Source organism: Lepisosteus oculatus, chromosome 14, assembly GCF_040954835.1.
Source record: "Lepisosteus oculatus isolate fLepOcu1 chromosome 14, fLepOcu1.hap2, whole genome shotgun sequence".
In the NCBI taxonomy this organism is placed as follows: Eukaryota; Metazoa; Chordata; class Actinopteri; order Semionotiformes; family Lepisosteidae; genus Lepisosteus; species Lepisosteus oculatus.
This window is the reverse complement of record NC_090709.1, coordinates 38,352,781-38,375,644: the sequence shown is the minus strand read 5'-3', so window position 1 is coordinate 38,375,644 and position 22,864 is coordinate 38,352,781. Positions and strand designations below refer to the sequence as shown.

General features: G+C 53.9%; 1 protein-coding gene across 20 annotated transcripts in view; it reads right to left on the bottom strand.

The window, feature by feature from the left end:
• Positions 1-21,447, bottom strand: part of LOC107076186 (ras/Rap GTPase-activating protein SynGAP-like) — a 72,795-nt gene extending 51,348 nt beyond the window's left edge. For 13 of the 20 annotated variants that reach the window (XM_069198466.1, XM_069198471.1, XM_069198475.1 and 10 more), the window contains exons 1-3: positions 21,092-21,443; positions 8,353-8,486; positions 1,460-1,565 (exon numbers count right to left, since the gene is read on the bottom strand). In XM_069198466.1, coding sequence (XP_069054567.1) covers positions 1,460-1,565; positions 8,353-8,486; positions 21,092-21,113 — 262 coding nt within the window. In that variant the 5' untranslated portion in view covers positions 21,114-21,443. Of the gene's footprint in view, positions 1-340; positions 492-1,459; positions 1,566-8,352; positions 8,487-21,091 lie in introns of those variants that run through there. The other 7 variants (XM_069198457.1, XM_069198463.1, XM_069198459.1 and 4 more) reach the window with 5 other exon arrangements.
• Positions 21,448-22,864: the final 1,417 nt, after the last annotated feature.

Genomic DNA, 22,864 nt, shown 5'->3' with positions numbered 1-22,864 from the left:
GTAGAAACACAGTACAGCGCAGTACAGCGCAGTTAGATCAGGGTGAAAACACGGTACAGCCCAGTGAGATCAAGGTAGAAACACAGTCCAGTGCAGTAGAGCCCAGTGAGATCAGGGTAAAAACACAGTATAGCGCAGTAGAGCCCAGTGAGATCAGGGTAAAAACACAGTCCATTGCAGTAGAGCCCAGTGAGATCAGGGTAAAAACACAGTCCAGCGCAGTAGAGCCCAGTGAGACTGTGGTAAAAACACAGTCCAGCGCAGTAGAGCCCAGGCACTGGGGGATATTGAGGGCATGGGGACAGGAGAGTCGATCACCCTCACTGGGAGGGGTACTCACAGCTCTGTCTCTGACCAGTGTCTGACCCAGTGGGCTCTGCTGTGTTTGAGACACCTCCCTTCCATGCAGGGTGCTGTATCTCAGGCAGGCAGAGGGCGGCAGGGAGCATTTCTCTAAAAACGCTGCTTTCTGGTGCTGTAGTGTAGAGAAACTGAGGGAGAGGAACCGGGTCACACAGAGGGGTGTGTCGCAGCTAAACAATCAGAGCTCTGGCTACAGTCGTCATGTTGGTCATTTAGGTCGAAGCAGTACAACATTTCTGAATGTAAACATGAGGTGGAGAGAGGAGAGGAGAGAGGGGTGACAGGACAGAGGAGAGAGGGGAGAGGAGAGAGGAGAGAGGGGTGACAGGACAGAGGAGAGAGGAGAGAGGGGTGACAGGACAGAGGAGAGAGGGGAGAGGGGTGACAGGACAGAGGAGAGAGGGGAGAGGAGAGAGGAGAGAGGGGTGACAGGACAGAGGAGAGAGGAGAGAGGGGTGACAGGACAGAGGAGAGAGGAGAGAGGGGAGAGGAGAGAGGAGAGGAGAAAGGGGGGAGAGGGGTGACAGGACAGAGGGAGGTTACAGACAAGCTCCAGTCGGGCACACTGCCTGCAGCGGGGGTATCGACTCTCAAGGTCTATATCGACTCTCAGTGTGTATATTGACTGTCAATGTGTATATCGGCTTCCAGGGTAAATATTGACTCTCGGTGTGCATATCAACTCGACTCTCGGTGTGTATACTGACTCCCGGTGTGAATATTGACTCCCGGTGTGAATATTGACTCCCGGTGTGTATATTGACTCTCGGTGTGTATATTGACTCTCAGGGTGATTATTGACTCTCAGGGTGATTATTGACTCCTGGTGTGTATATCGACTCTCAGGGTGAATATCGACTCTCAGGGTGAATATTGACTCCTGGTGTGTATATCGACTCTCAGGGTGAATATCGACTCTCAGGGTGAATATTGACTCCCGGTGTGTATATCGACTCTCAGGGTGAATATTGACTGTCGGTGTGTATATTGACTCTGAGGGTGAATATTGACTCTCGTTGTGTATATTGACTCCGAGGGTGAATATTGACTCCCGGTGTTTATATCGACTCTCAAGGTCACACACAATGACTCTCACCGATCTCGGGGTGGTGTCTCCCCTCCACAGGCACGCTGACAGTGCGGCGCAGGAGCTTGTTCCGATGAGACTCCGAGCGCCTCTCTCTCATCAACAAAGGGTGAACCTGCAGGTCAGGAGACAGGAGCTGATGTAGAGGCACACACACAGGCGCAGTAACAGGGCAGGACCTGCAGGGGGTGATGTAGAGACAGAGACAGACACACAGGCGCAGTAACAGGGCAGGACCTGCAGGGGGTGATGTAGAGACAGAGACAGACACACAGGCGCAGTAACAGGGCAGGACCTGCAGGGGGTGATGTAGAGACAGACACACAGGCGCAGTAACAGGGCAGGACCTGCAGGGGGTGATGTAGAGACAGAGACAGACACACAGGCGCAGTAACAGGGCAGGACCTGCAGGGGGTGATGTAGAGACAGAGACAGACACACAGGCGCAGTAACAGGGCAGGACCTGCAGGGGGTGATGTAGAGACAGACACACAGGCGCAGTAACAGGGCAGGACCTGCAGGGGGTGATGTAGAGACAGAGACAGACACACAGGCGCAGTAACAGGGCAGGACCTGCAGGGGGTGATGTAGAGACAGAGACAGACACACAGGCGCAGTAACAGGGCAGGACCTGCAGGGGGTGATGTAGAGACAGACACACAGGCGCAGTAACAGGGCAGGACCTGCAGGGGGTGATGCAGAGACAGACACACAGGCGCAGTAACAGGGCAGGACCTGCAGGGGGTGATGTAGAGACAGAGACAGACACGCAGGCGCAGTAACAGGGCAGGACCTGCAGGGGGTGATGTAGAGACAGACACACAGGCGCAGTAACAGTGCAGGACCTGCAGGGGGTGATGTAGAGACAGAGACAGACACACAGGCGCAGTAACAGGGCAGGACCTGCAGGGGGTGATGTAGAGACAGAGACAGACACACAGGCGCAGTAACAGCGCAGGACCTGCAGGGGGTGATGCAGAGACAGACACACAGGCGCAGTAACAGTGCAGGACCTGCAGGGGGTGATGTAGAGACAGACACACAGGCGCAGTAACAGCGCAGGACCTGCAGGGGGTGATGTAGAGACAGAGACAGACACGCAGGCGCAGTAACAGGGCAGGACCTGCAGGGGGTGATGTAGAGACAGAGACAGACACACAGGCGCAGTAACAGGGCAGGACCTGCAGGGGGTGATATAGAGACAGACACACAGGCGCAGTAACAGGGCAGGACCTGCAGGGGGTGATGTAGAGACAGACACACAGGCGCAGTAACAGGGCAGGACCTGCAGGGGGTGATGCAGAGACAGAGACAGACACACAGGCGCAGTAACAGTGCAGGACCTGCAGGGGGTGATGTAGAGACAGACACACAGGCGCAGTAACAGCGCAGGACCTGCAGGGGGTGATGTAGAGACAGAGACAGACACGCAGGCGCAGTAACAGGGCAGGACCTGCAGGGGGTGATGTAGAGACAGAGACAGACACACAGGCGCAGTAACAGGGCAGGACCTGCAGGGGGTGATATAGAGACAGACACACAGGCGCAGTAACAGGGCAGGACCTGCAGGGGGTGATGTAGAGACAGACACACAGGCGCAGTAACAGGGCAGGACCTGCAGGGGGTGATGCAGAGACAGAGACAGACACACAGGCGCAGTAACAGCGCAGGACCTGCAGGGGGTGATGTAGAGACAGACACACAGGCGCAGTAACAGCGCAGGACCTGCAGGGGGTGATGTAGAGACAGACACACAGGCGCAGTAACAGGGCAGGACCTGCAGGGGGTGATGTAGAGACAGAGACAGACACACAGGCGCAGTAACAGTGCAGGACCTGCAGGGGGTGATGCAGAGACAGACACACAGGTGCAGTAACAGGGCAGGACCTGCAGGGGGTGATGTAGAGACAGAGACAGACACACAGGCGCAGTAACAGCGCAGGACCTGCAGGGGGTGATGTAGAGACAGACACACAGGCGCAGTAACAGCGCAGGACCTGCAGGGGGTGATGTAGAGACAGAGACAGACACACAGGCGCAGTAACAGCGCAGGACCTGCAGGGGGTGATGTAGAGACAGAGACAGACACACAGGCGCAGTAACAGCGCAGGACCTGCAGGGGGTGATGCAGAGACAGACACACAGGCGCAGTAACAGCGCAGGACCTGCAGGGGGTGATGTAGAGACAGACACACAGGCGCAGTAACAGCGCAGGACCTGCAGGGGGTGATGTAGAGACAGAGACAGACACACAGGCGCAGTAACGGCGCAGGACCTGCAGGGGGTGATGTAGAGACAGACACACAGGTGCAGTAACAGGGCAGGACCTGCAGGGGGTGATGTAGAGACAGAGACAGACACAAAGGCGCAGTAACAGCGCAGGACCTGCAGGGGGTGATGTAGAGACAGACACACAGGCGCAGTAACAGCGCAGGACCTGCAGGGGGTGATGTAGAGACAGAGACAGACACACAGGCGCAGTAACGGCGCAGTACCTGCAGGGGGTGATGTAGAGACAGAGACAGACACACAGGCGCAGTAACAGGGCAGGACCTGCAGGGGGTGATGTAGAGACAGACACACAGGCGCAGTAACAGTGCAGGACCTGCAGGGGGTGATGTAGAGACAGAGACAGACACACAGGCGCAGTAACAGGGCAGGATCTGCAGGGGGTGATGCAGAGACAGAGACACACACACAGGCGCAGTAACAGGGCAGGACCTGCAGGGGGTGATGTAGAGACAGACACACAGGCGCAGTAACAGTGCAGGACCTGCAGGGGGTGATGTAGAGACAGAGACAGACACACAGGCGCAGTAACAGCGCAGGACCTGCAGGGGGTGATGTAGAGACAGACACACAGGCGCAGTAACAGGGCAGGACCTGCAGGGGGTGATGTAGAGACAGACACACAGGCGCAGTAACAGGGCAGGACCTGCAGGGGGTGATGTAGAGACAGACACACAGGCGCAGTAACAGGGCAGGACCTGCAGGGGGTGATGCAGAGACAGAGACAGACACACAGGCGCAGTAACAGCGCAGGACCTGCAGGGGGTGATGTAGAGACAGAGACACACACACAGGCGCAGTAACAGGGCAGGACCTGCAGGGGGTGATGTAGAGACAGAGACAGACACAAAGGCGCAGTAACAGCGCAGGACCTGCAGGGGGTGATGTAGAGGCAGACACACAGGCGCAGTAACAGCGCAGGACCTGCAGGGGGTGATGTAGAGACAGAGACAGACACACAGGCGCAGTAACAGCGCAGGACCTGCAGGGGGTGATGTAGAGACAGACACACAGGCGCAGTAACAGCGCAGGACCTGCAGGGGGTGATGTAGAGACAGACACACAGGCGCAGTAACAGGGCAGGACCTGCAGGGGGTGATGTAGAGACAGAGACAGACACACAGGCGCAGTAACAGTGCAGGACCTGCAGGGGGTGATGCAGAGACAGACACACAGGCGCAGTAACAGGGCAGGACCTGCAGGGGGTGATGTAGAGACAGAGACAGACACACAGGCGCAGTAACAGCGCAGGACCTGCAGGGGGTGATGTAGAGACAGACACACAGGCGCAGTAACAGCGCAGGACCTGCAGGGGGTGATGTAGAGACAGAGACAGACACACAGGCGCAGTAACAGCGCAGGACCTGCAGGGGGTGATGTAGAGACAGAGACAGACACACAGGCGCAGTAACAGCGCAGGACCTGCAGGGGGTGATGCAGAGACAGACACACAGGCGCAGTAACAGCGCAGGACCTGCAGGGGGTGATGTAGAGACAGACACACAGGCGCAGTAACAGCGCAGGACCTGCAGGGGGTGATGTAGAGACAGAGACAGACACACAGGCGCAGTAACGGCGCAGGACCTGCAGGGGGTGATGTAGAGACAGACACACAGGTGCAGTAACAGGGCAGGACCTGCAGGGGGTGATGTAGAGACAGAGACAGACACAAAGGCGCAGTAACAGCGCAGGACCTGCAGGGGGTGATGTAGAGACAGACACACAGGCGCAGTAACAGCGCAGGACCTGCAGGGGGTGATGTAGAGACAGAGACAGACACACAGGCGCAGTAACGGCGCAGTACCTGCAGGGGGTGATGTAGAGACAGAGACAGACACACAGGCGCAGTAACAGGGCAGGACCTGCAGGGGGTGATGTAGAGACAGACACACAGGCGCAGTAACAGTGCAGGACCTGCAGGGGGTGATGTAGAGACAGAGACAGACACACAGGCGCAGTAACAGGGCAGGATCTGCAGGGGGTGATGCAGAGACAGAGACACACACACAGGCGCAGTAACAGGGCAGGACCTGCAGGGGGTGATGTAGAGACAGACACACAGGCGCAGTAACAGTGCAGGACCTGCAGGGGGTGATGTAGAGACAGAGACAGACACACAGGCGCAGTAACAGCGCAGGACCTGCAGGGGGTGATGTAGAGACAGACACACAGGCGCAGTAACAGGGCAGGACCTGCAGGGGGTGATGTAGAGACAGACACACAGGCGCAGTAACAGGGCAGGACCTGCAGGGGGTGATGTAGAGACAGACACACAGGCGCAGTAACAGGGCAGGACCTGCAGGGGGTGATGCAGAGACAGAGACAGACACACAGGCGCAGTAACAGCGCAGGACCTGCAGGGGGTGATGTAGAGACAGAGACACACACACAGGCGCAGTAACAGGGCAGGACCTGCAGGGGGTGATGTAGAGACAGAGACAGACACAAAGGCGCAGTAACAGCGCAGGACCTGCAGGGGGTGATGTAGAGGCAGACACACAGGCGCAGTAACAGCGCAGGACCTGCAGGGGGTGATGTAGAGACAGAGACAGACACACAGGCGCAGTAACAGCGCAGGACCTGCAGGGGGTGATGTAGAGGCAGAGACAGACACACAGGCGCAGTAACAGTGCAGAACCTGCAGGGGGTGATGTAGAGGCAGACACACAGGCGCAGTAACAGCGCAGGACCTGCAGGGGGTGATGTAGAGACAGAGACAGACACACAGGCGCAGTAACAGCGCAGGACCTGCAGGGGGTGATGTAGAGACAGAGACAGACACACAGGCGCAGTAACAGTGCAGGATCTGCAGGGGGTGATGTAGAGACAGACACACAGGCGCAGTAACAGGGCAGGACCTGCAGGGGGTGATGTAGAGACAGACACCCAGGCGCAGTAACAGGGCAGGACCTGCAGGGGGTGATGTAGAGACAGAGACAGACACACAGGCGCAGTAACAGCGCAGGACCTGCAGGGGGTGATGTAGAGGCAGACACACAGGCGCAGTAACAGCGCAGGACCTGCAGGGGGTGATGTAGAGACAGAGACAGACACACAGGCGCAGTAACAGCGCAGGACCTGCAGGGGGTGATGTAGAGACAGACACACAGGCGCAGTAACAGCGCAGGACCTGCAGGGGGTGATGTAGAGACAGAGACAGACACACAGGCGCAGTAACAGCGCAGGACCTGCAGGGGGTGATGTAGAGACAGACACACAGGCGCAGTAACAGGGCAGGACCTGCAGGGGGTGATGTAGAGACAGACACACAGGCGCAGTAACAGGGCAGGACCTGCAGGGGGTGATGTAGAGACAGACACACAGGCGCAGTAACAGCGCAGGACCTGCAGGGGGTGATGTAGAGACAGAGACAGACACACAGGCGCAGTAACAGCGCAGGACCTGCAGGGGGTGATGTAGAGACAGAGACAGACACACAGGCGCAGTAACAGGGCAGGACCTGCAGGGGGTGATGTAGAGACAGAGACAGACACACAGGCGCAGTAACAGCGCAGGACCTGCAGGGGGTGATGTAGAGACAGAGACAGACACACAGGCGCAGTAACAGCGCAGGACCTGCAGGGGGTGATGTAGAGACAGACACACAGGCGCAGTAACAGGGCAGGACCTGCAGGGGGTGATGTAGAGACAGAGACAGACACACAGGCGCAGTATCAGGGCAGGACCTGCAGGGGGTGATGTAGAGACAGAGACAGACACACAGGCGCAGTAACAGGGCAGGACCTGCAGGGGGTGATGTAGAGACAGACACACAGGCGCAGTAACAGGGCAGGACCTGCAGGGGGTGATGTAGAGACAGAGACAGACACACAGGCGCAGTAACAGCGCAGGACCTGCAGGGGGTGATGTAGAGACAGAGACAGACACGCAGGCGCAGTAACAGTGCAGGACCTGCAGGAGCTGATGTAGAGACAGAGACAGACACGCAGGCGCAGTAACAGTGCAGGACCTGCAGGGGGTGATGTAGAGACAGAGACAGACACACAGGCGCAGTAACAGTGCAGGACCTGCAGGGGGTGATGTAGAGACAGAGACAGACACACAGGCGCAGTAACAGCGCAGGACCTGCAGGGGGTGATGTAGAGACAGAGACAGACACACAGGTGCAGTAACAGGGCAGGACCTGCAGGGGGTGATGTAGAGACAGACACACAGGCGCAGTAACAGGGCAGGACCTGCAGGGGGTGATGTAGAGACAGAGACAGACACACAGGCGCAGTAACAGGGCAGGACCTGCAGGGGGTGATGCAGAGACAGAGACACACAGGCGCAGTAACAGGGCAGGACCTGCAGGGGGTGATGTAGAGACAGAGACAGACACACAGGTGCAGTAACAGTGCAGGACCTGCAGGGGGTGATGTAGAGACAGACACACAGGCGCAGTAACAGGGCAGGACCTGCAGGGGGTGATGTAGAGACAGAGACAGACACACAGGCGCAGTAACGGCGCAGGACCTGCAGGGGGTGATGTAGAGACAGAGACAGACACACAGGCGCAGTAACAGGGCAGGACCTGCAGGGGGTGATGTAGAGACAGACACACAGGCGCAGTAACAGCGCAGGACACTGATGTCTGAGGAAGGACGCAGTACCTCCTCCTGGTCTAACATAAAGAGCTGGTTTCCGGAGATCACGCAGAGACGGGGGTTCCAACCGGGCCGGTCGTACGGAGCGAGAGAGGAGGGGGGGCGATAGGCACTTGACAGGGGGGCCGCAAACCTCGCATCTGAGACACAGAGAGAGAGAGAGAGGGGTTAATACACACACAGCACACACCCTCCAGAGCAGCTGAGACTGAGACACAGAGAGAGAGAGGGGTTAATACACACACAGCACACACCCTCCAGAGCAGCTGAGACTGAGACACAGAGAGAGAGAGAGGGGTTAATACACACACAGCACACACCCTCCAGAGCAGCTGAGACTGAGACACAGAGAGAGAGAGAGGGGTTAATACACACACAGCACACACCCTCCAGAGCAGCTGAGACTGAGACACAGAGAGAGAGAGAGGGGTTAATACACACACAGCACACACCCTCCAGAGCAGCTGAGACTGAGACACAGAGAGAGAGGGGTTAATACACACACAGCACACACCCTCCAGAGCAGCTGAGACTGAGACACAGAGAGAGAGAGAGGGGGGTTAATACACACACAGCACACACCCTCCAGAGCAGCTGAGACTGAGACACAGAGAGAGAGAGGGGTTAATACACACACAGCACACACCCTCCAGAGCAGCTGAGACTGAGACACAGAGAGAGAGAGGGGTTAATACACACACAGCACACACCCTCCAGAGCAGCTGAGACTGAGACACAGAGAGAGAGAGAGGGGTTAATACACACACAGCACACACCCTCCAGAGCAGCTGAGACTGAGACACACAGAGAGAGAGAGGGGTTAATACACACACAGCACACACCCTCCAGAGCAGCTGAGACTGAGACACAGAGAAAGAGAGGGGTTAATACACACACCCTCCAGAGCAGCTGAGACTGAGACACAGAGAGAGAGACGGGTTAATACACACACAGCACACACCCTCCAGAGCAGCTTAGACTGAGACACAGAGAGAGAAGGGTTCATACAGACACACTGACTGGACACTCCAGTACATGAACACTGCACTGAGAGAGAGAGGGGTTCATACAGACACACTGACTGGACACTCCAGTACATGAACACTGCACTGAGAGAGAGGGGTTCATACAGACACACTGACTGGACACTCCAATACATGAACACTGCACTGAGAGAGAGGGGTTCATACAGACACACTGACTGGACACTCCAGTACATGAACACTGCACTGAGAGAGAGAGGGGTTCATACAGACACACTGACTGGACACTCCAGTACATGAACACTGCACTGAGAGAGGGGGGTTCATACAGACACACTGACTGGACACTCCGGTACATGAACACTGCACTGAGAGAGAGAGGGGTTCATACAGACACACTGGATACTCCAGTACATTATCACTGCACTGAGAGAGAGAGGGGTTAATACACACACACACTGACTGGACACTCCAGTACATTAACACTGCACTGAGAGAGAGAGAGAGAGAGAGAGAGGGGTTAATACAGACACAATTTTCTTCCAGCTTCAAGGTTGATGATTGTAAGCAATATACTTCCCATCATCCCTTGGAAGATGAAAGAATTGGCACAGATTGTGGGAAATGTAGTTTCTATTTGTGATTTTTCCCCTGGCAAGAAATCAGATGACACCCAGTGCAGTCTAAGCAAAGACTACATTTCCCAGCAACATCTACAGTTGAAAATCTGCTGTCGGCTTCCTTTTGGTGATAGAGGTGTCTTCATGCATCAAAAGGAGTTTTTTTTAATGTTTTGTGCTAAATCTTCAGATTTATTTTAGTATTAGCACAGTGGGTATACAATACTTACATATTTATATTACATATAAAACATAGTGTTTTAAACAATTTAAATAACATAATTACACCACTGTGATATATCAAGGCCTGTTGTTCAAAATCTGTACTATTTACAGCAGGATTATAGGCAGATCTATAGGCAGGATAGAGCAGGACTATAGACAGATCTATAGGCAGGATAGAGCAGGACCATAGGCAGGTAACAGCAGATCTATAGGCAGATCTATAGGCAGGTAACAGCAGGACTATAGACAGATCTATAGGCAGGATAGAGCAGGACTATAGACAGATCTATAGGCAGGATAGAGCAGGACCATAGGCAGGTAACAGCAGATCTATAGGCAGGTAACAGCAGGACTATAGGCAGATCTATAGGCAGGATAGAGCAGGACCATAGGCAGGATATAGCAGGGCTATAGGCAGATCTATAGGCAGGTTATAACAGGACTATAGGCAGGTAACAGCAAAGCTATAGGCAGGATATAGCAGGGCTATAGGCAGATCTATAGGCAGGTTATAACAGGACTATAGGCAGGTAACAGCAAAGCTATAGGCAGGATATAGCAGGGCTATAGGCAGATCTATAAACATGTATCAGCAGGGCTATAAACAGATCTATAGGCAGGTAACAGCAGGGCTATAGGCAGATCTATAGGCAGGTAACAGCAGGACTATAGGCAGATCTATAGGCAGGTAACAGCAGGACTATAGGCAGATCTATAGGCAGGATCTAGCAGGGCTATAAACAGATCTATAGGCAGGATCTAGCAGGGCTATAGACAGATCTATAAACAGGTAACAGCAGGGCTATAAACAGATCTAAAGGCAGGTTATAGCAGGACTACAGGCAGAATTATAGGCAGGTAACAGCAGGACTATAGGCAGATCTATAGGCAGGACAGAGCAGGACTACAGAGAGATCTATAGGCAGGTTATAGCAGGGCTATAGGCATATCTATAGGCAGGATAGAGCAGGACCATAGGCAGGTAACAGCAGGGCTATAGGCAGATCTATAGGCAGGTAACATTAGAGCTATAGACAGATCTATAGGCAGGTTATAGCAGGGCTATAGGCAGATCTATTGGCAGGATATAGCAGGACTATGGGCAGGATATAGAAGGGCTATAGGTCCAGTATTTAAGATCCAGGCTTGTTAGACCACTGAACCAGAACACCACGAGACCCAGCGACCGTAATACCCAGGCGGATGTAAGGAGCGTTTAATTCGCTGATACAACGGGTCTCAGTAAGTCCACCTCTCGCCTTCCTCGCTTTCTTTCTCAATCAAACTGAACAGACTCCTTGTCCTAAATAATAAACCGCATGCAGTACTGCCGCTGCCCACAAGAGGGCAGCCGTATCCCAGCGCTGGCGGCCCCCTCGCCCGTGCAGCAGGAAATGGGTTCACAGCCCAAGAGATGTCATTTCCGAACCGCCCACTCACTCTCTCTCCCTCTCACGCCCCCATCCCGTCTCCACGGCAACGGCTCGGAGACTAGAGGAGAGTGTGTTAAAGAGAGGGAGAGAGGGACGCAGAGGGAGAGAAAGAGTGATACGCAGGGAGAGAGTGAAACAGAGGGAAAATGACAGTCAAGCCGCTGATACTGAGCGTGAGCTCTGGGAAACTGATGGAGACGGAGAGAGAGAGGAGTGAGAGGAGAGAGGAGGTGAGGGGAGAGAGGAAGGGAGCAGTGAGAGACACTGAGAGACATCATCTTCTGGAGATGGAGCCCAGATCCTGTTCCCATAGTAACACAGCTACACGTGCAGGGCACTGCTGCTTCTCTCCTCCTCTCCCTCCATCTGGTACCCCAGCTCTCTCTCTGTCCCTCCCCCGGTCCCCCCATCTGTCCCTCAATCACCCCCCCCGTGAGAGCTGGGACAGGGTGAACCCCAGGGGTACCCCAGTGCAGAGCTCTGTCAGTGTCAGTGGAGTCTGATTATAATCCCAGTGAAGAACTAATCCAGCTCCCAGTCCAGCCAGTCCAGTCCAGCCTGGAGAGTCTCAGACTGCTCTGTCAGTGTCAGTGGAGTCTGATTACAATCCCAGTGAAGAACTAATCCAGCTCCCAGTCCAGCCAGTCCAGTCCAGCCTGGAGAGTCTCAGACTGCTCTGTCAGTGTCAGTGGAGTCTGATTATAATCCCAGTGAAGAACTAATCCAGCTCCCAGTCCAGCCAGTCCAGTCCAGCCTGGAGAGTCTCAGACTGCTCTGTCAGGGTCAGTGGAGTCTGATTATAATCCCAGTGAAGAACTAATCCAGCTCCCAGTCCAGCCAGTCCAGTCCAGCCTGGAGAGTCTCAGACTGCTCTGTCAGTGTCAGTGGTCTGATTATAATCCCAGTGAAGAACCAGTCCAACTCCCAGTCCAGCCAGTCCAGTCCAGCCTGGAGAGTCTCAGACTGCTCTGTCAGGGTCAGTGGAGTCTGATTATAATCCCAGTGAAGAACTAATCCAGCTCCCAGTCCAGCCAGTCCAGTCCAGCCTGGAGAGTCTCAGACTGCTCTGTCAGTGTAAGTGGAGTCTGATTATAATCCCAGTGAAGAACCAGTCCAGCTCCCAGTCCAGCCAGTCCAGTCCAGCCTGGAGAGTCTCAGACTGCTCTGTCAGGGTCAGTGGAGTCTGATTACAATCCCAGTGAAGAACTAATCCAGTCAGTCCAGTCCAGCCTGGAGAGTGTCAGACTGCTCTGTCAGTGTCAGTGGAGTCTGATTATAATCCCAGTGAAGAACTAATCCAGTCAGTCCAGTCCAGCCTGGAGAGTGTCAGACTGCTCTGTCAGTGTCAGTGGTCTGATTATAATCCCAGTGAAGAACTAATCCAGCTCCCAGTCCAGCCAGTCCAGTCCAGCCTGGAGAGTCTCAGACTGCTCTGTCAGTGTCAGTGGAGTCTGATTATAATCCCAGTGAAGAACCAGTCCAACTCCCAGTCCAGTCAGTCCAGTCCAGCCTGGAGAGTCTCAGACTGCTCTGTCAGTGTCAGTGGAGTCTGATTATAATCCCAGTGAAGAACTAATCCAGCCAGTCCAGTCCAGCCTGGAGAGTCTCAGACTGCTCTGTCAGTGTCAGTGGAGTCTGATTATAATCCCAGTGAAGAACTAATCCAGCCAGTCCAGTCCAGCCTGGAGAGTGTCAGACTGCTCTGTCAGGGTCAGTGTGTGTCTGCATCACCTATACAAAGCCTGTACAGTATATTCTCAGTTCTAGTGCACAGTGTGTGACAGAGTGTTTCAGGCTGAGAGTGGTGTATCTATGGGGGAAGGAGTGTTCTTGAAATGAGAGCAGTGTCCTGGGAGACAGAGTTATAATGGGCAGGTGTCCTGAATCTACAGATACATGGAGAACTAAGACACTGATGAACTGCACAGACACACTCACACAGCTGTACACTCCTACACACACAGTAAAACACTACTGTACACACTCCTACACACACAGTACAGACACTACTGTACACACTCCTACACACACAGTACAGACACTACTGTACACTCATACACACACAGTACAGACACTACTGTACACTCCTACACACACAGTAAAGACACTACTGTACACACTCCTACACACACAGTAAAACACTACTGTACACACTCCTACACACACAGTACAGACACTACTGTACACACACAGTACAGACACTACTGTACACACTCCTACACACACAGTACAGACACTACTGTACACTCATACACACACAGTAAAACACTACTGTACACTCCTACACACACAGTAAGACACTACTGTACACTCCTACACACAGTAAAACACTACTGTACACACTCCTACACACACAGTAAAGACACTACTGTACACTCCTACACACAGTAAAGACACTACTGTACACACTCCTACACACACTACTGTACACACTCCTACACACACAGTACAGACACAACTGTACACTCATACACACACAGTAAAACACTACTGTACACTCATACACACACAGTACAGACACTACTGTACACTCCTACACACAGTAAAGACACTACTGTACACACTCCTACACACACAGTACAGACACAACTGTACACTCATACACACACAGTAAAACACTACTGTACATACTCCTACACACACAGTACAGACACTACTGTACACTCCTACACACACAGTACAGACACAACTGTACATTCATACACACACAGTAAAGACACTACTGTACACTCCTACACACACAGTAAAACACTACTGTACACTCATACACACACAGTACAGACACTACTGTACACTCCTACACACAGTAAAGACACTACTGTACACTCCTACACACACAGTAAAACACTACTGTACACACTCCTACACACACAGTACAGACACTACTGTACACTCCTACACACACAGTAAAACACTACTGTACACACTCCTACACACACAGTACAGACACTACTGTACACTCCTACACACAGTACAGACACTACTGTACACACTCCTACACACACAGTAAAGACACTACTGTACATACTCCTACACACACAGTACGGACACTATTGTACACTCCTACACACAGTACAGACACTACTGTACACACACACCTGGAGTACAGACACTGTATACACGCACACACACACACCTGGAGAAATGATACTGTATCTACACACACACCTGGAGTACAGACACTGTATACACACACACACACCTGGAGAAATGATACTGTATCTATACACACACCTGGAGTACAGACACTGTATACACACAAACACACCTGGAGAAATGATACTGTATCTACACACACACCTGGAGTACAGACACTGTATACACACACACACACCTGGAGTACAGACTCTGTATATACACACACACCTGGAGTCCATACACTGTCTATACACAAACCAAACCCCAGCTACCACCCCAACCCCAAGCTGTGCCACACCGAAGTCAAAAACACATGTAGTTCCTACAACCGTTGTGCCAACTGCTGTCCTGGGAAAGTCAGTACTGAACTCACGCATTCAGCACCAGGGAGGGGACGGGAGTGAGAGAGAGGAGTTCCATCACCACATGGTATACAACAAGAACAAAACTACACTTCCCAGGGTGCTGTGTAACCCTGCCTGTCACTGTGGCTGTCAGCATTGTGTGTGGGAGTTGTAGTCCACAGATTGAGTGCCGCTAATGCAGGGTCTCCGTGTGTCCTGGTTTCCATCCCAGCATTCCCTCTGTGTGTGTGGGAGCACTGCTCTCTTGACTGCGAGTCACCTCTGACCCTAAGGGGTCCCAGCCTGGCCTCTGACCTTTGACCCCAGTCCAGTGAAGATCAGAGCTTGAACAGTAACCTCTGTGAGCTCTGCACTGCTCAGGCAGACTGCTTTAGTGTACTCTCACACTACACACACACTGCTCAGGCAGACTGCTTTAGTGTACTCACACACTACACACACACTGCTCAGGCAGACTGCTTTAGTGTACTCACACACTACACACACACTGCTCAGGCAGACTGCTTTAGTGTACTCACACACTACACACACACTGCTCAGGCAGACTGCTTTAGTGTACTCACACACTACACACACACTGCTCTGGCAGACTGCTTTAGTGTACTCACACACTACACACACACTGCTCAGGCAGACTGCTTTAGTGTACTCACACACTACACACACACTACACACACACTGCACACACTGCTCAGGCAGACTGCTTTAGTGTACTCACACCCTACAAACAATATACACACTGTACACACACTACACACACCACACACACTACACATATTACACATCATACACCCACACTGCACACACCATATCCACTACACACATTGTACACCATACACACACACTACACACACTGCTCAGGCAGACTTCTTTAGTGTGCTCACACACCATACACTGTACACACTACACACACTATACACACTACACATGCTACACACATTACACATCGTACACACACTAGACAGACTGTGGACACTGCACACACCATACACACCATACCTACTACACAAACTGCACACCATGCACACTACACACACATCATACACACTGCACACACATGGGAGTGCACACATACCATGCACACACTCCACACACACACTCCACACACACTGGACCGACCAGGTGACTGACAGTACAGCTCAGCCCAACGACAGAGGGTCGGGCTCCAGCGAGCTCTATAAATACCATCTCTGCAGGCTGGCGGGGTGTCTGGGGGATCTGACACTGGATTAGGGGTCTTTCTGATCTGCTGGCGCCTCTCATAGCCATCTGTGAGCCGGCTGTGGAGGAGGACTGACTACTAGCACAGTCGGAGTGCGTTTGTTCCTGCCTGTCCCGGTCCAGAGTCGGGGTGCGTTTGTTCCTGCCTGTCCCGGTCCAGAGTCGGGGTGCGTTTGTTCCTGCCTGTCCCACTCCAGAGTCGGGGTGCGTTTGTTCCTGCCTGTCCCGGTCCAGAGTCGGGGTGCGTTTGTTCCTGCCTGTCCCACTCCAGAGTCGGGGTGCGTTTGTTCCTGCCTGTCCCGGTCCAGAGTCGGGGTGCGTTTGTTCCTGCCTGTCCCACTCCAGAGTCGGGGTGCGTTTGTACCTGCCTGTCCCGGTCCAGAGTCGGGGTGCGTTTGTTCCTGCCTGTCCCACTCCAGAGTCGGGGTGCGTTTGTTCCTGCCTGTCCCGGTCCAGAGTCGGGGTGCGTTTGTTCCTGCCTGTCCCGGTCCAGAGTCGGGGTGCGTTTGTTCCTGCCTGTCCCACTCCAGAGTCGGGGTGCGTTTGTTCCTGCCTGTCCCGGTCCAGAGTCGGGGTGCGTTTGTTCCTGCCTGTCCCGGTCCAGAGTCGGGGTGTGTTTGTTCCTGCCTGTCCCACTCCAGAGTCGGGGTGTGTTTGTTCCTGCCTGTCCCGGTCCAGAGTCGGGGTGTGTTTGTTCCTGCCTGTCCCGGTCCAGAGTCGGGGTGCGTTTGTTCCTGCCTGTCCCACTCCAGAGTCGGGGTGCGTTTGTTCCTGCCTGTCCCGGTCCAGAGTTGGGGTGTGTTTGTTCCTGCCTGTCCCGGTCCAGAGTCGGAGGGGTACAACGTGACCAGTCTGTTCACAAACTTGGAGTCGTAGGGGACAGAAGTCAAGAATGACCTGTGGGTCTGTGTGAATGAAAAGGTAACATTTTCCTAAAACGATGCTGGGGTCTGTGCTGTAATACGGCAGCCAACCGAACCGGCCCAGGGCTCGCGGGCCTCGTTCACAGCATCGGCGAAATCCAGGCCACCTCGTCACCAGAAGGACACGGCTGCCCCAGAATCAGGGCAGGAGAGAACAGCAGAGAGAACAGGTCCAGGCTGGACAAGAGACCTCTCTCACACACACACAAACACACAAACACACACATGCACACAAACATACAGGCACACACACGCACACAAACGCACACACACGCGCACACAAACGCACACAAGCACACAAACACAAGTGTGTCACGCCCCCACGCAAACGCCGTTACATTCCCAAACCCACTGCTTCACAATCTCACTCCTAATTGAACCCATCACATTCCCACATGCACCAGATTCCACAGATTCTCACTCCCGGACCAATTATCCAACCACGGCCCTGTCCCTTCAGTATTTAAAGTTCCCTCCCCACACCAACCCATGCTCACTTTTGAGAAGCCTCCCAGAGTCTTCTCTTGTGTTACTAGGCTTTGTGATTGACCTCCTGCCTCCTGATCTTTGCTCCTGCCTTTTCGATCACGCTCTTTGGGTTTCATTTTTCGGATTGTCTTTCTTGGATTTCCCTGGTTACCGGACTCATTGCTCCTCCGATTGACCAAGCCCCTGGATTACGTGTTTGGGATTGTCCCTGTGCTACGCCCTATTCTGCAGGATTCGAGGTTACGCATGAGGATCCTCCTGCTCTACCGATTGGACACTGTGTAAAGGAACTGAACCTCTTTAGTCTCCGGTAGGAAGAACACAAACTTGCAAAGTCTGGAAGGGTTTTGGACCGAAGCGGTTCTTTTGACTGTAATTTGGGATCGACAGGGAATCGATCACTCAGGATGGAGATCATGAAGAGACAAAACTGGGCCCTTAATGACTCATTAGTCACATTAACGGCATCATTGATCCGCGACCCACTGGTTTGACTTTATTTACCTAAAAGATTACTTAGTTGATTCCCACAGTGGAGAGTCTGGCTCCCAGTGGCTTAATTAGCTCTTGCTGGCTTGACGGTCTATCTGAACTGGTTGCTGTTGCGTCTTTAAGGCCCTGTGTCAGAGGCTGTCAGTGAGACTGAAACAGCGAGACTCCTGTATCCCTCAGGAACACCTGAACGGGAGAGAGGTGAGAAAGGAGAGGAGGCTGTTCTGTCGGGATCCTGCTCAGCAGGTGACTGATCTCGGAATCTCATCCAGTGAATCCCCCCCACCCACCCTTAGAGTAAAGTCATCCTGAAATCACAGCTGACCCTCCTGACACTCGGGGAGATTCAGGAGTTTGGACAAAGGCTGGAGAACTTGTCCCTGGCTTCTAGCTCCTGTTGTCCACGGCAAGGACTCACCTCAGCTGAGCACCTGAGTGCCTGAATCCCTGAGCTCCTGAACAGCTGAGGGCCCAAGTGACTGAGCACCTGAGTGTCTGAAACACCTGAGCTTCTGAACACTGGGCACCTGAGCACCAGGCATAGCTCTCGATCTTTGGGTTTTGTATTTTCTTGTGGACTCAGTCCTCGAGAGTAGCTGAGGTGCCTCCTCGGACTTGAGTTGGGATCAATGTGTCCCTGTCCTGGCCTGAGTGACCCAATCTTGCATGACCCGCTATGACCCAGTTCTGTCTGACCCGGTTCAGTATGACCTGGTATGACCCAGTCCAGACCCATCTGATCTATTTCAATATGATCCATTATGACCCAGTCCAGACCCATCTGATCTAGTTCAATGTGATCCATTATGACCCAGTCCAGTCCTGTCTGACCTGGTTCAGTATGACCCAATCCAGACCCATCTGACCCAGTTCAGTGCTGTCTGACCTGGTTCAGTATGACTCACTATGACCTGGTCTAGTCCTGTCTGACTCAGTTCAGTTTGACCCACTGTGACCCAGTCCAGACCTGTTTGACCCAGTTCAGTGTGACCCACTATGATCCAGTTTAGTAATACCCACTGTGACCCAGTCCAGTCCTGTTTGACCCGATTCAGTATGACCCACTATGACCCAGTTCTGTCTGACCTGGTTCAGTATGACCCACTATGACCCAGTTATGTCTGACTCAGTTCAGTGTGACCCACTATGACCCCATTCAGTATGACCTGCTATGACCCCATCTAGTCCAGTATGACCCACTATGACCCACTTCAGCATGAACCAGTTCAGTATGACCTGCGATGACCCAGTTCTGTATGACCCGTTATGATCTGGACCCGTATGAACCCTAATGACTTGTGGATTGAAATCAGTTATGAATAAATTCTCCCTTTCCAGCGACAAGATGGAGACCCCCTGAAGCAGCAGAACACTGACTCAATCAAGGGTCAGGACCTCAGAACATCAGAACCTCAGGACATCAGGACGTCAGGAGCTCCAAACCTCAGGACCTCAGAACATCAAGGCCTCAGGAGTTCAGGACCTCAGAACCATAAAACCTCAGAACTTCAGGAGTTCAGGACCTCAGTGAGGCCCCAGCTAGGCTTGAACCCACAGTCCCTGACATCCTGCCCCAGACAATTCTGCCGCCACTGGGCCCGGCCCGGCCCGGTCTCTCTCGGCCTGAGCGCAGTCCAGTCCAGACAGGGGCCGGCTGCGCAGACACACTCAGGCTGAAGGACAGGACTCTGATATCCTGCCTTGCCTCTAATGAGGGAGTGTAATAACCGTGTGAATTATTAATACTGAGAACCAACATTCCCACAATGTGAGTCCATCAGTGTCCTGGAGCCCTGAGTAACTCCTGCGGCGCCTGTGTCCAGCAGACTCCCTGGAGCAGTAGGGGCTCTCTTCCACCTGGACACCAGGGGGCGCCAGGCGGCCGAACTGCTGTGTGAGGCTGTCTCCCTTGACACAGCTGCTGGGATCTGGGGCTGTTCACTGCTCTGGGCTGAGATTTCACCTCACAGCTGACTGGATAAGGCAAGTAACTTCGGTAACACCCTTACCGTGCAGTATCTACACACACTGACACACACACTGCTGTAGTGTAACTAAACACACTGACAGTGTATCTACACACACTGACACACACACTGCTGTAGTGTGTCTACACACACTGCTATAGTGGAGCTACTCACACTAACGCACACACTGCCATAGTGTAACTAAACACACTGACAGTGTATCTACACACACTGACACACACACTGCTGTAGTGTGTCTACACACACTGCTATAGTGTAGCTACTCACACTGACACACACACTACTATAGTGTATCTACACACACTGACACACACACTGCTGTAGTGTAGCTACTCACACTAACACACACACTACTATAGTGTATCTACACACACTGCTATAGTGAAGCTACTCACACTAACACACACACACTGCCATAGTGTATCTACACACACTGACACACACTGCCATAGTGTATCTACACACACTGCTATAGTGTATCTACATACACTGACACACACTGCTATAGTGTATCTATACACACTGACACACACTGACACACACTGCTATAGTGTATCTATACACACTGACACACACACACACACAATCTTACAGTGCAGCTAGACACACTGACACACACACTGCCACAGTCTACACAGACACACACACTGCTACAGTAACACACAGTTTTACACACACACACACACACACACACACACACACACACACACACACAGTGCTGCACGGTGTCGGTATCACACGCCCTGCGGGCAGCAGGAGAGACTGGACCGCCACTCTGCCCGTCTCTCCCGCGCTAGGAGCAGGAGCAGGAGCAGGAGCAGGGAGAGAGAGGGAGGGAGGGAGAGGGAGAGTTAAATGTCTTTCTTACCTTGGAAGGGAGCATATGACATATTCCAACGGCATTGAACGTGGTCTCGTCTTCCCGACAGCCTCCCAGGTGGAAAATGGTCACCGGGCGTACGGTAGTACCGGGGTCGGTCACAGCAGATGAGGAGAGACGGAGAGACCAGAGGCGGACCCAGGAGCGACCATCGCGGTGCTGCTTGTGCTGTTCCGCGCTCCGCTACGGGGGGGGGGAGATGTGACACGGAGAGGGAGGAGGGGTGGATCTCAGATCTGCGATTCGGGGCTCTCCGGACAATCGCGATATCGGGAGGAAAACGGGAAAAAAAAATTCCCGTCCGCCGCTTTTAAATTTAAAAAAAAAATGTTTTATTTATTTTTTAAATTCCCCCCCCCTCCCACTCCCCCCGGTTTGAATCCAGCGGCGGAGAGGCTCGCTGTGTAAGTCTCTCACACACACGAGAGCGAGGGAGAGAGGGAGAGAGAGGAGAGAGAGAGCCTGTGATTTTCGCTATATATATAACCCAGAATCGTGTTTCCTCATGTTCCGACACACACCCCTGTACAGAGAGGAGAGAGAGAGAGAGAGGGGCAGATAGAGGGGAGGGGGCAGATGGAGGGAGAGAGAGGAGAGGGGGCAGATAGAGGGGAGAGAGAGGGGGCAGATAGAGGGGGCAGATGGAGGGAGAGAGAGGGGGCAGATGGAGGGAGAGAGAGAGAGGGGCAGATAGAGGAGAGGGGGCAGATGGAGGGAGAGAGAGAGAGGGGCAGATAGAGGGGAGGGGGCAGATGGAGAGGGGGCAGATAGAGGGGAGAGAGAGGGGGCAGAGAGAGGGGGCAGATGGAGGGAGAGAGAGGGGGCAGATGGAGGGGAGAGAGAGGAGAGGGGGCAGATGGAGGGGAGAGAGAGGAGAGGGGGTAGATGGAGGGGAGAGAGAGGGGGCAGATAGAGGGGGCAGATGGAGGGAGAGAGAGGGGGCAGATAGAGGGGGCAGATGGAGGGAGAGAGAGGGGGCAGATAGAGGGGGCAGATGGAGGGAGATAGAGGGGGCAGATGGAGGGAGAGAGAGGGGGCAGATGGAGGGGAGAGAGAGGGGAGAGAGAGGGGAGAGAGAGGGGGCAGATAGAGGGGGCAGATGGAGGGAGAGAGAGGGGGCAGATGGAGGGGAGAGAGAGGGGAGGGAGAGGGGGCAGATGGAGGGAGAGAGAGGGGAGAGAGGAGAGAGGGGCAGATAGGGGACTGGGGTGAAATCCCGTCACGCTGCCCCCTGCCGCAGCGCCGGGAGCGGCTGGCTGTCGCCTCATTCCCACGGTCACCCTGAACACGCGTGATCTGGAACTGAGACTGAATGAGAGGTCTGACTCCAGTTATTACCAGGACTCGCTCTGAAATCACGCTCCCCCTCGAGCTTTCTCTTCCATCATCCGTGACCAGACGCGCGTGGAAGCGCAGGAGCCTGCTGTCACATCCGCTGTCTCTCTCGGCCCCGTCCCGCACCGACCCCCAGCCGCAGAGCCGGCAAGCGTGAAACTGACGCCACGTTGGCTCCAACGCGCAGGCGGGGCGCCGTAGTGAAACCACGAGACTGTTGAGCCAAGATGGCGGCGAACGGACCGCAGTTTCTCCATTGGCTCCCACGCCGAGCCGGGTGTGGGAATTGTAGGTCACTGCCGCCGCCTGGCGGACACAGGGCGCCAGTGTCCCCGATGTCTGGACTGCCGGCGGGGATACCCAGCGATAGATCTGCGGGCATCCGCCGGGTGAGAAACCCGCGCCTCTGAGCTCCCTGCTCTCCCA